Source organism: Balaenoptera borealis (assembly GCF_965194805.1).
Source record: "Balaenoptera borealis genome assembly, chromosome: 3".
Classification (NCBI taxonomy): domain Eukaryota; kingdom Metazoa; phylum Chordata; class Mammalia; order Artiodactyla; family Balaenopteridae; genus Balaenoptera; species Balaenoptera borealis.
In genome coordinates, this window is record NC_138866.1 from 148,931,224 (window position 1) to 148,944,755 (window position 13,532).

A 13,532-nucleotide genomic window follows, 5' to 3' on the forward strand; every position below is an offset into this window, starting at 1 on the left:
CCCTTAAGTATAAAAAGATAATTTGCCAAATAACGTCATACTGAAACACATAAAGCAAGAACTGTTAGAAACACAAGAGAAATAGACAGAAATACAATAGTAGTCTGAGACTAACACACTTTCCTTAGTCTTTAACGAATCAGGTAAGCAAAAATTAAAGGTCCATAAGATTATAATTAATAAGGTCAAATTAATACATATAGATTTAATTTTGTTCCCTTCCGAGAATATATCCTCTTTTCCAGTTTCCTGGGAATATTGATTAAAATTAACAATTTATTAGGTCCCAAGAAAACATCAATAAACTCCAAAATGCAGAAATTGTACAGGCCATACGCTCTTTGACAACATTTGTAACAAATGTTAAAAACAACAACAAAAAGAATCAAACTATCTAGAAATTTAAAAGTTAATTTCAAATAACTCTTAAGTAAAAAATAAAGTCAAATCTGAAATTACAAGTTATTTATAACTTAGAACACCATAGCTTAAAATTTAACAGAAATGGATAAAGAAATATTCTGAAGAAAAGTCATGTAGCCTATGAGCGCTAGTAACTATATCTACTATTAAACAGGAAAAAGTTAAAATGGCATTCAACTTGAGAAGGTGAAAAAATAATAAAATAAAGGAAAAAAATTAATAAGAACAAAAACAAACCAAAAAAAATCATAAAATGGTAAAACAGTAAATTAAGATTTAAAGTCCCAGAATAAAAAGGGAAAGCACAGACACAGAACGTTATGAATGAGAAAAGAAAATACGACAGCTCCAGGCTAGCAAATTTGAAAATCTTAACAGAATCATTACTTAGGAAGTTTAAGTTGCCAAAAACTTACAGAATAGGAAGTAAGTTTAAAGAGACTAATGAGCATGGAAAAACATTGAAAAAATTGTCAAAGAATTATTTCCTAAAAAGGCACTAGACTTGGACAGATTTATACATGTTATAAAAACTTCAAGGAGCAAAAAATTCTAAATATTATTTAAACTGTTCAAGAACATAGAAAAAAAGAGATAGAGCTTCCCAAGTTCTTTTTTTTTTTTTTAAGAAGTTAACACAAACCCAACACCAATACCTCACAAATACCTCACAAAGACAGCAGAAAAAAAAATTACACAACTATCCACCTAAAATTTTGAAAAATTCCAAAATAATAAGAGCAAACCAAATCCAGAGTAATTTTCTTATTTTAAAGCTCTTACTATTATTATACAAGTAATATGAGAGCCATGTAGAAAAATCAGAAAATACAGATAAGAACAAAAAATAAAAGTCTACCATAAACCAACCCATCATAAATAACCACTGTTAACACTGAGTGGAGACATATATTGAAAGAATAATATACCATGACTAAATCAGATTTTTCTAGAAATGCAGAGAGGGTCTGACATTAGCAAATTGATTAAAATGATTCATATTAAGTTATGATAAAGAAAAACCATTTGATCATCTTGACAGATGTGAAAAAAAAAGGCATTTAATAAAATTCCAACAACCATTACTGATAAAACTTTCAGCAAACTAGAAAGAGGAGGGCATAACTTTAATATATAAATTCAAATATTAAGAATATCTCATACTAAGAGTCAAATTTGTACTTTTGGAGAAACACTAGAGGTATTCTCGCCAAGTAAAAAATATATATAAAGAAGAATGTACAATATCGGCACAATTTATATAGGTGTTATTTACCATTGTTCTAAAAGTGCTGGTCAGTGTGATAAGGAAGTGAAATAAGATTATTAAAAATATGGAGGTAAAGTTATCATCACTAGTCAGAACTATTAACTACATGAAAAAGGCAAAAGAATTAACAATAACAACAACAAAACTATTAAAACAAAAGGAAATTCAGTAATTGGCTAACTACAAAATAAACAAATAACCAATTGCCAAGTTAAACAAACTAGTAAACAACCACAGAACTCTCTATGCAGAGTTAAGAAGAATGAGGTAGATTGATATGGTACTGACAGAAAGATGTCCAAGATCTATTGCCAAGTGAAAAATACAAGCAGCAGAAGGGTTCTATCATATGGTCAAAATGATAAAACATACTTTAGGAAAAGAAGATTTGAGGACTATGAGTCAACTGTTGACTGTTTATCTTGGGGGCAGAGGGATTTTAATTATGGGGGACTTTCAGTTTCCATATTATGTTTTTTCATAATGCTTCCATTTACACAGCTTTTGTTTAACATTTTAAATTAAAAAATCAATGGATTTAATTTTCATTAAAAAAAAAGTAGTCATGTACCTTTATACTTACAATAAGCAGTTGGAAAATATAATGGACAAAAGAGCTCATTTACCATAGTAACCACAACTACAAAAAATTACCTGTACTAGAAAAAATATACTGAGGGACATAATACTTCATAAATTTACTGAAATGAAAGGTTAAATATTATGAAGATGTTAATTCTCTCTATAGTTACCTATAAATTTTACACAATCCAATTTCCAATTCTTCTAAATGCTACAAAATGATCCGGAATTTCTTTTGGAACTGTCAATATACAAAAAGTACTAGGACATTTTTGAAGACGTTTAATTAATGGGGACATTTAGTCTAAATCTGAGATGATCAAACTATGTGGTACCAGTGCCAGAATGTACACAATAGAAAGTTCAGAAGTACGCTTAAAGAAATATAAGGATTAAGGGCTTCCCTGGTAGCGCAGTGGTTAAGAATCCTCCTGCCAATGCAGGGGACACGGGTTCGAGCCCTGGCCTGGGAAGATCCCACATGCCACAGAGCAACTAAGCCCGTGTGCCACAACTACTGAGCTTGTGCTCTAGAGCCTGCAAGCCACAACTACTGAAGCCCGTGCGCCTAGAGCCCGTGCTCCGCGACAAGAGAAGCCACTGCAATGAGAAGCCCGTGCACCACAAGGAAGAGTAGCCCCTGGGGCTTCCCTGGTGGCGCAGTGGTTGAGAATCTGCCTGCCAATGCAGAGGACACGGGTTCGAGCCCTGGTCCGGGAAGATCCCACATGCCACGGAGCAACTAGGCCCGTGAGCCACAATAACTGAGCCTGTGCGTCTGGAGCCTGTTCTCCGCAACAAGAGAGGCCGCGATAGTGAGAGGCCCGCGCACCGCGATGAAGAGTAGCCCCCACTTGCCGCAACTAGAGAAAGCCCTCGCACAGAAACAAAGACCCAACACAGCCAAAAATAAATAAATAAATATTAAAAAAAAAAAAAGAGTAGCCCCTGCTCACCGCAACTAGAGAAAGCCTGCGTGCACACACAGCCAAAAATAAATAAAATAAATAATTTAAAAAAAAAAGGAAAAAGAAAATGTTTTCTAAAAAAAAAAGAAATATAAGGATTGGGTATATAGTGAAAATGGGATTTTGTATCAGTAGAGAAAGGATAGATTTCCCAGTAAGTGATGTTGGGGTAATTTAGAAAATAAATTCCACATGGATCATAGATTTAATTGCTTAAACAAAACAATAAAAGTACAAGAATAAAATACTGGTGAAAATTCATACAACCTTGGAATCAGAATTGCAAAGACCTTCAAAAGCATGACAGCAAAGGCAGCAACCATAAAGGAAAAGATAGATTTGACTAAAAAAATTTTTTTTAAATCTAAGCCATATATGGAACTTTTTAAAAATAAATTTATTTATTTTATTTATTTCTGGCTGTGTTGGGTCTTCGTTGTTGTGTGTGGGCTTTCTCTAGTTGGGGCGAGCAGGGGTTACTCTTCCTTGTGGTGTGCAGGCTTCTCATTGTGGTGGCTTCTCTTGTTGTGGAGCACGGGCTCTAGGTGTGTGGGCTTCAGTAGTTGCGGCACACAGGCTCAGTAGTTGTGGCACATGGGCTTAGCTGCTCCGCAGCATGTGGGATCTTCCCAGACCAGGGCTCGAACCTGTGTCCCCTGCATTGGCAGGAGGATTCTTAACCACTGCGCCACCAGGGAAGCCCCAAATACATGCAACTTTTAAAAAATAATATTTTTAGGGGAAAAAAAAAACTTCTTAGAAATCAATGAGACACATAAACACCTTGTGAGAAAATTGGCCAGAGAAGATGAATAGGTAAATGACAAAAGAATATAGTCTAATAAATATGTTGGCTAGTGAGGGTCACACTGTCATCAAAAAAATGCATATCAAAACTAGCCCCCCCGGTCCCCATGGGAAAACCAGTGTGAAAGAGGGGAATTGGACATTCTCACACATTGCTGGTGGGAGCATAATTTGGTATCATCTTTCTGGAAGGCAATTTGAGGCAAGATATATTAAAAGTCCCCAACATGTGCGTACCTTTTTGTTAGTCAGGATATGTTATGCTGCAGTAACAAAATAACCCTGATATCCCAACAGTGTAACACTTAAAGTTTATTCTTTATTCACAGTACACATCCACACAGGTGGGGAGGGGGGTGTCATGACGGGAGAAGGGGAGCTCTCCACACAGTCACTCAGGGACCCAAACTGACAAAGGCTCCAGCTGACAAAGGCTCCAGCCCTGGGACATCACCACCTGTGGGGCAAGGCAACAGGAAGACTGGAGACCTGCACGGGGGCATCTCACAGTCTCAGCCTGGACGTTGCACATGTCACTTCTGCTCACACTTTATTGGCCAGCATTAGCACCAGGACCCTGAATGACTATAGGGGCTGGTAAGTGGCATCTCCTGTGTGCCCAGGAGGGAGGGGAGGAGACGGAGCAGTGCTTGTAGCACCCATTACACTTTTGAGCCAGAAAGTCCAATTTTAGAAAGTTATCCTAAGTAAATATTCTGAAAAGTTCATGAAGGTGTTAGAAGAAAGGATTTCCATCATATCCTTGAGTACAACAGTATAAAACTGGAAACAAGTACCCAAGGTACAACCTACATAGATGTTAAAAATGATGCTGTTACATATTTACTGACATAGAAATATATTCACAATATAGTGTTAAAAGGGAAAAAAGCAAGTTACAAAACAGTATATGTATAATAATGTATAATATGATTGTACCTCATGAAAAAAGTAAAACAGCTATAGATGCATAGAAAAGAAGTCTGAAAAGATATATACCAAAATGTTAACAGTGGTTATAATCAGATGGTGTAATAACAGGTGATTTTTTTCGCTTCTTCTTAAAAAAGTATATATTATTTATGTACCAAAAAGGCATTTGAAAAGGGAAAAGAAAAAAAACAGTATTCTTGGGAGAGTCCACTTATCCACCTCATGCTAATCGTTAAATTCTTACATTTGATGCAAGAAATGCCTAATTGTCTGTCACACCATAAGACATTGCTACAACAATTTATTTAAAGTCAGGATTTTATATTAAAAGTGGTCCATAGAGTAAGAACAGTGACACATTCCCCACAGCTGCATATCATCGGACCTGTCAGTCATCCGCCAAAATGTCCCACAGTCTGGACTCCACCGTGGTTTCTCTGGGCTCCTGGCAGGTGCACCGGGGGTCTGTGTGGCCTGGGGTGGGGGCCACTCTTCACAAGGCTCTGCATTCGTCAAAGAGAGTAGGGCACTGTACAATTCCGCTCAAAATAAAAGACCCACAAGCTCTTCTTCTCAAAGATGGATTCCAGAACATATAACATCACCGCCAGGATTATTAAAGACTCCTCTTAGCTATACATATATTTTTTAATTGAAAACCCTTCCGTGTCGTTTCTCCTGCTTCCCCCTGCTGCTTCCTCCCCCAATATACACACACACACACACACACACACTCCAAAGTTCACTAGACCATATCATCTGGCTGCCAAATTCTTACCATAATCACCTTCTTCCTGGCTGGTGTTTAAAGAGGAACTGGAAAAACCCACATTCTTGAGATAGGTGTATGAAAAAGACATGTAAAACAACACACATTTCTATACAGGATTCCCTCTCCATGCCGTCACCCCCACCATCCCAAGAATATACATTTATTTTGGGGAAACTATGTATGCAGAAATTGTAATTCTTTTAAACCATGCATGTCATTTAAGAATATATATGGATGTTGATTTGCAGGCTTCTAGTTTAAATCGCCAGTGCTTCAAAATCCAGTCATCTTTCGAGTGAATAAAAGAACCATAGCTATTAGATGGACACATGGCACAAAGAGCCACTCTCAGTGATGAGCAGAATGCAGCGGCTGGCTCTATCTTAAAGGGCAGCCTCTGTCAAGCGCCTCTGCTAAGTCCCATCCCGGCTGCCTGCCTTCTAAGGGCGCACCTGGCCACACCTGACGTCCCTGGCACACCCTGTGGTTGGCTTTGGCTCTCACCCAAAGTTGCCCCCGATTTCTATAGAAAAGCAGTCTTGCCTATAGAAAAGGAGTCCTTTTACAACAGGCCGATCGTGACGCCTCTGAGTAGCACTATATCCCACCCTTTATTTGATGTTTTATGTCAAATGTAGTACATACTGGCCAGGCGTTAGCCAACCACCGTCCAGGCTGTGCCCGTGGGCCGCCCAAGTCTAGAGATGTCCATGAGGAGACTGCAGGATGGAGACCAACTGCCCGCTGTGGACAGTCCTCCCGGGGGCCGGTCAGGTGCCACTCAACCTGCTCTAACCACTGGCTGGTCTGCTCCCTTCCCAGTGCTGGCTCCTGTCTGGGAAGGGGCTGGGCAGTGATGGGCAATCCCCCCACACCCCACCTGCCCCGTCATCACTCTGTTTACTGCTCTGCCATTTTGGGGCCTCCTGCTTGTTTTGAACAAACTGCTTTGCCTCCAAGAAAGCCATCACTGAAGAACTCAAAATGTGTCTCATTGCTCTGGCCTCTCAAAGCACCAACATCATTTTAACCAACAATCTCTTGGAAAGATCCCTACAAAAGCAGAATCATTCAAAAGTGGAACTTACTGCTGTAATGAATGTAAATGTAATTCTGATTCACTCATTTATAAGTTGTCATTTGCTGTGGACATATGTTAAAACAGTATAACTGCAACATGCTCTTATCAGGACACAAGAGAGTTTTTTTTCTTGGCACCCAAAGGTCACTAAAGGGAGAAGAGAGAATGACTTGTACAAAGACACTGGACCAGGGTTCAGGAGACCCAGATGCAGCCCACGCCGCTGCTCACTAGCTGGGTGACTCAGGGTGAGTCACCTGTCTCTGCTTCCTCTGCAAAATGGGGAATGATCTCTGCCCCGTTCTCTCACCCAGCTGAGGTCTCAAGTGACGGCACGCAGGGGAGCGTGGAAGGGAGGGAGTGCACAAGTTCTGGGTCTCATGTGGACGCTGGCTCTCTTTCAAGGCCTGACCACACTGTCCCAGCCTGTCACTCAGGTGGTTTTCTATTCCCGAGGCACTAGGAAGACTTTATCTCCCCTTGCCGCTCTCAACTGTATCACGCATCCAGTGGGTCTTTGCTTGGAATGAAAATTATTTTTAAGGATCATTATGGTTAAAGGATTCCAAATTTTACGTTGCTATTTTTAGGCCTCAGGTTTCACAGATGCAGAGGAAAAAAAAAAAAAAAAAGCTAATTGAGGTTCAGGCAGCCAGTCTTGGAGATGTCAAATCAGGAGACATCACTTGGAAACAAAGACGCAGTCCTAGCTCTAAATCCTCCAGCAGCACGACGGGGCTGGGGTGTTTGTGAGGGAAGGGTTATGCCCTGCCTGCACTTGGCTTCAGATCACGACAACCAAAGGGCATCAGTGCTGAGACTGGAGCTGGACGTCCTAACACATGAGGGCCTGGCTCAAGGGAAACTGGGATGAATTCAGCGGGTCATTCTCCTTATATCCCGAGGCTGTTAGACAGGGCTAGCCTCTCGACAGACTGTCTAGGTTGTCCCAGGCCTTTTTTTTTTTTTTTTTAAAGAAAGTAAATGAAGAAACATTAAGACCTTTAGAGAAAAGCAGAAGGAACTGAAAGTCCAGGGCTTTTGTAAAGGTGTGCTTTCCCTGCTGAGCCCAACTTTGCTTCTCCTTTAGAGAAGCCCCCACTGCTCTTAGCTCCTGGGCTGCATGGTGTAAAGCTGGCTGGGGCCACATAGTGTGGGGCTCTCAGCTCCTCACCTCCTGCCTACAAGGGCTCACCAAACTCTTCCACGGTCGGTGAGCGGGGGTCATGGGTCTCAACTGCACAGGGACACAGCAGCCCACCGTGGTAATGGCTCTACTGCTGCCACCGGTTTCTCCAGTCACTGCCCGGAATGTGCAAGTGGCTCTGGCAACTCTATCCTCCGATGAATACGTCACCTGAGCATGCTCCTGTTAGTCAAGACGGCTCCTTCTGGATGAATAAGCTGCCTCATAGACAAGGGTGGTGGGCCTCAGAAGACCCAAGCTGAGGTTTCAGAATCCCAGTGTCTGCTGCTCCTGGGCAGCTGGACTGGCCTAGCCTGAGAAGAATCCTCTTTAGCCCACTGCTGGGCCACAAGGCCAACTCACGGCCAGCCCAGCTCTCTGATCTCCAGGTCAGTAGAGAGCTGCTACCACTGTCCTGAGAGCCATCTGGAGCTCCAGGGAAAGGGCAGGGCCAGCAGCGCCCAGTCACAAATCAGCAGGAGGGCTGACCACGCTTTCCATTTCCATCTGCCACCAGCCCAGTGAACTCCACCAGAGCTACCCCACTCAGCCTGCGGGTCTCCCCTACGTGTCCTGGTGCTTTCCCCACCCCAAATAAGACCGCCCTGCTCAGGGAGATGGTCTCAGCTACACGAAAGAGAGCAGCAGGACTTGTAAAGTCACCCTGGGGCCCGGGTCACATCCGTGTGTACCCTACCTACCTCCTCAGGCTATCTTATTGTTTATCTAAACAATTCAGCAGGAAGCAATTCTAACGTGTGAGAAAATCCTTCTAGAGGGGGAAGTTCTCTTAGTGGTTCTCAAAGCAGGTAAGGGGGCAGCAAAGCCTCCCCCTCCTTCAAAGGGATTTAGAAATGCCCACGGCCAGGGATTCAGACCATTTTGCCATGCATGGGGCAAATGAAATGTCCACTGGCCCCACTGAGAAACTCAGTAAGAGAGGAGAGGTCCATGGATCTGGTCCCTTCCATAGCAGGAACAGGGGGAGGTAGACCTGGGCAGAACTCCTCTAAGGCCAAGGCTCAGCCACTTTGAGCCCACTCTTTCCCTCATGGGCCTGTGTGATTTCTTTTTCAATTGTCTAAACCCAACAGAGGATCCCACCCTAGATCCCAAGCCCTGGGCAGCCCCTATACCAGGGACAGTCAGTGGTCCTAGAATCCCCAGGCCACAGGCCTCACTCCTGGAAAGGAAGGGTAGTCTCAGTGTCAAAGGCCCCCAGGGGCAGAGCACCATGGATGGGCTGCTGGGAGGGGGGGGGCCTCAGACCAGCTTCTGCTGCTTCCACCGCCACCCTCCCGGCCCCAGGGCCACCTGAGCCAACCCACGAGTCTGTCCACAAAGTCACATACATGCCTGATAACGACCCAGTGCACCAGGACGGTGGACTGCCCAATAGGGGCTTGATGGGGGATGTGATGAAAACACTAAATTCTGTTTATACGTTTAATTGAACAAATATTTATTAAGCACCTACTTTGTGCCAGGCACCGTGCTAGGCACCCTCGCTGCGTGCTGTCCCCACAGCACAGTAACCTGCTCAGAAATTAAAACCAAGAAAAGGAACACTGTCGCAACCCTACAAACTGGGGGCAGGTGGAAGTGGGCGGAGTGGATGCAGGCGATTCCCCTGCCAGAAAACGCCTCCACCAGAAGCGTGTTTTCTCTCTTGGGACAAGTCTCTACTAAGTGGTTGCTTTAAAGCATCTCTGTATATACTGAGAGGAAAGCTGCTATCACCACACCCCACGCATTGGTGCCTGGTGGACATTCGAATACTCTGAACGTTACTCAAAAAAAAGGAGTTGGAAAGGGTATTCATACTTGAATTAGAAAATACTTTTTTTTCCAGTTCATATGGTTGCAACAGCCCTTAAGAAAGATATAAACATCCCTGCCCTGACTGCATAAACGTTTAAGGTAGACCTAGTTCTGGATTCCTGAGTCAGAATCGTCCAGTTGTCCATGACCTCGCAAGGCCAGAGAAGCAAGGAGAGATTTCTATTCTGGAGAGGAGAGAGTGGACGGCACCCCTGGTTTGGAAACATGACAAACCGCGCCTGCATTTACAGAAGCCACGCGAACGGGAGAACGTCCTAGTGCTACTCCGTGTCACACACACCCTGGGGACTCACGCGCAGCCCTAGTTGTCGGCGCCCAGCTTGGAGAGGCCCCGGCGGAAGTCGTGCAGGTCATCGATCTTCCCGTCTAGCACCTCCAAGAAGCTCTTCAGCTCCACCTTCAGGTGGCGCTGGCGGTACTTGCTCTCCTCGATGTCCGTCTTCAGGGAGCGCACTTTGTCTTCCAGGTTCTGATTGTCTCTCTCTGCCGCCTGAAGCAAAGCGAGAGAGAAAGAAGGGTCTGGGGACGGGAGCAGGAGGAGCCCCGCTGAGACCTGCGACAGCCAGACTGTCCGTCCCCCTCGGGCAGGCCTGCCTCCCTGGAGGTGTTAAGTGTCCTGCCCCCACCCCCCTGGCATCAGGTGTGTGCCCCTCCTTCCTGCTGTTCTCTAGCAGAGGTGCCAACGGCCAGCATCTCGCCTTAAAACGATGCCCCCACAGAGAACACAGAACTCAGCGTCCTGCCCAAGGGAGCCTGGTGCTAAGTGATGCTCTTACAAAGTGCCCAGCAGAGGAAGCCTGAAATCCCAGCACATGGGGTTTTCAGCCCCAGGCCCAGGGTGGTCAGCAGAGGCCCCCTTTGGGTTCCATTCTGGGAGAGAGCAAGAAATAGCACAAATGGAAGAGTGACTTGTTTCTCTCGGTTCCACTGAGAAGGCGAGGGCTCCTCGGCCCCAGGCCAGCCTCTGGCCGTCAGTAAGGGAGGACTGGCCGTGCCAGACACAGGGACAGTGGGTCTGTGCTCTGTCCGTCCAGTGGTGTTGCCATGGAGACGTTCAAGCTCCCAATGGCGGGACCGCTGTGAGTCCAAATAAGAGCTTTCATCTTACGGGCATAAAATGAGAATTTTTGAATGGGTGTACAAGAACCAGTTACTAATACCAAGGTTGTGTACCTGAACAAAGTGCTCTTGAAGTGAGGAGAACCTCGGAGGTGAAGGAGGACCTGAAAATGCTCCTTCTGTGGATCAGAAATCTGAAGCCAGCGGCGGCGGGGGGTTGGGGGTGGGTGGGGGGGGGCCTGTCCAAGGTCGTGTCCAAGGTCACTGGCTGGGGAGGTGCAATAGCCCCTGGGTCTTAGGTTCTCAGCTCTCCTTTCCGTCCCCTGCTCTGCACCCTTCTGTGGTTCTGTAGGGACTTCTGTGGGCAGGAAACAGTCACCTACACTATGGTTATGCACAGGACACCTTTGTATAAGTGGAAAAAACAGAAGACAAACACTGCTGAGTCTGCACCCGGGAGCAAAACTGGCATCTGGCATGTAGTTACGCTGGCTTTTTAGGAATACAAAGTCGCTCTTCTTTACCAAGCAGGCGTGAAAGGGAGAGGCCTCGGAGAAAGGGGTAACACAATGGACGCCTTCTCATCTGAGCCCAGATGGACGTGCTCCCCGCCCTTACCTCTAACTTCTCAGAGACGTATTCACACTCTGACATGAGCTGAGGTATGATTTCACTTTGTTTTCGGAGGTCTATCAACTCCTACAGGAGACAGAAATTGGAAAAAGAATGTGAAAGCAAGTCAGATAAAATGTATTCTTGAAAATCCCCAACTCGTGCATACAATAATGGAAGCAGCTTTCGGAACCTGTGTTGTCTGCGTAAATAATAATGGCGGTGATGTTATACTTAACACACATGAGGTAATTCTGCAGGCTGAGTATGTTCCATGAATTAATGCATGAAGGCTGTACACCACCATGAAAAGAGAAGTATGATTCCTGTTTCGTAGATGGGGAAACCGAGGCTGAGAGAGGACTGGTAACTTGCCCATGGTCTCCACCCTCTGTATACAGTAAGTCCCCTACATACGAACCTTCAAGTTGCGAACTTTCAAAGATGCAAATGTGCGTTCACATGTCCAATCATGTAAGTTAGTTCACGTGTCTGGCGTACATTGTCACGTGCATGCATCCTCTACAAGTGGTTGTGCGTTTGTGTCCTTTACTGTACAGAACTGTATAGAGTACAGTACTACAGTATCTTTATTTCAAGCCCAGGATGTCCGGAAGCAAGCGTAAAAGCAGCAGTGATGAAGCTGGTACTACTGTACTTTTCAAAGTACTGTACTGTAAGGTTAAAAATGTTTTCTTTGGTTTTTGTGTCTGTTTTTTATGTATTATTTGTGTGAAAAGTATGATAAACCTATTACAGTACAGTAGGACACAGCCAATTGTGTTAGTTGCATACCTAGGCTAACACTGTTGGACTTACAAACAAATTGGACTTACAAGTGCACTCTTGGAATGGAACTTGTTCGTGGGTAGGGGACCAGCTGTACTTAGCTGTCCTGTCCCCCAGAAAATAAATGACTGTGTGACAGGGGGTTCTCACTGCATTAATTTGACAGCAGAACACAACTTCTGATAAAAGACCACCTGTGAAAGTTTCCGAGTGCTTTTGTAAATGTTCAGCTCCCTCTTGGATCTGAGTGACTGACTATAGAATAAGTACAACAAGGAGGCTGCAGAGGGTAATGGTCAGGCCTTTGCTCTGGACTATCTGTGCCTTGGTGTAGCTTTTGGCTCTGTCTCTGTGTTGAGGTCCGGGCAGCTGCCAGGGCCGGTCACATGCCCCACAGCTGCCGCCGTGTCCTTGGGTGGAGATCACCCGCCAAGGCCCAGGGGATGCCGAGCAGCACCGCTCAGAGCCCCACTACCCACCGTCTCCTTTTCTTGGAGTTCCAGCTCCAGCTCCTCAATTCTTCTCTTCAACTGGGTATTCTTCTCCTTCTCTCTGTTTATCTCGCTGCACTGCTCTTCCAGCTCGTCAATCTTTAATTAATATCACATGTTAAAGCAGGGATGCCAGTTTACTTTAGTCATTAAACAAAAGATCACCACAGCTCTTTTAAAATAAACCATAAATTAACCCACTTATAAATTTTTCCTTGTGGCTACAAACAAACTCCACGGGGCTCCCCCTGGGCTGTTTGCTCCTGCTGGCACAGGATGCCCTCATTTAATACCAACAAAGCCACAGAAGTCACAAAACCTGGCTTCAGTATGCTCTGGGCCTCTGGTTTTCTCTCACAGTCACAGGACGGTAAGCTTTAGGTTTGCTTTAAGGACCTGTCACAGGTCGGGGCCAGATGTCCCATGAATCTGTCTGCTTCTTCGCAGAATGACTGTCACATCATTTTAATCATGCCCTGAATGATTCTGTTGCATTTCAAGGGGTTAAGCGAGCAGGGTAGAGAACCGAGCAACTCGGTGGGACAGTGGCTACCAACTGGGACTCGATGACATTTCAAACGTTTTAAATCAAGATGACCTTTCCCCACTGATGCACGCAGAAGGGGCCTGGCCCGTGGGCCTCTTCCTGGAGAGATGACAAGTGCAGGCTGAGGTACATCCCCAGAGTGCATCTTTCTCTCCTTCCCAAGCCTGACA

The 13,532-nt window shown here is 44.6% G+C and overlaps 1 protein-coding gene across 11 annotated transcripts in view; it reads right to left on the minus strand.

The window, feature by feature from the left end:
- Positions 1-4,349: 4,349 nt before the first annotated feature.
- The window catches only part of HOMER2 (homer scaffold protein 2), a 96,658-nt gene continuing 87,475 nt past the window's right edge, over positions 4,350-13,532 (minus strand). For 7 of the 11 annotated variants that reach the window (XM_082388519.1, XM_082388517.1, XM_082388521.1 and 4 more), the window contains 3 exons: positions 12,804-12,914; positions 11,542-11,622; positions 9,455-10,354 (listed from right to left, as the gene is read on the minus strand). In XM_082388519.1, the coding sequence (XP_082244645.1) occupies positions 10,166-10,354; positions 11,542-11,622; positions 12,804-12,914 (381 nt within the window). In that variant the 3' untranslated portion in view covers positions 9,455-10,165. Of the gene's footprint in view, positions 5,487-9,454; positions 10,355-11,541; positions 11,623-12,803; positions 12,915-13,532 lie in introns of those variants that run through there. The other 4 variants (XM_082388516.1, XM_082388513.1, XM_082388518.1 and 1 more) reach the window with 4 other exon arrangements.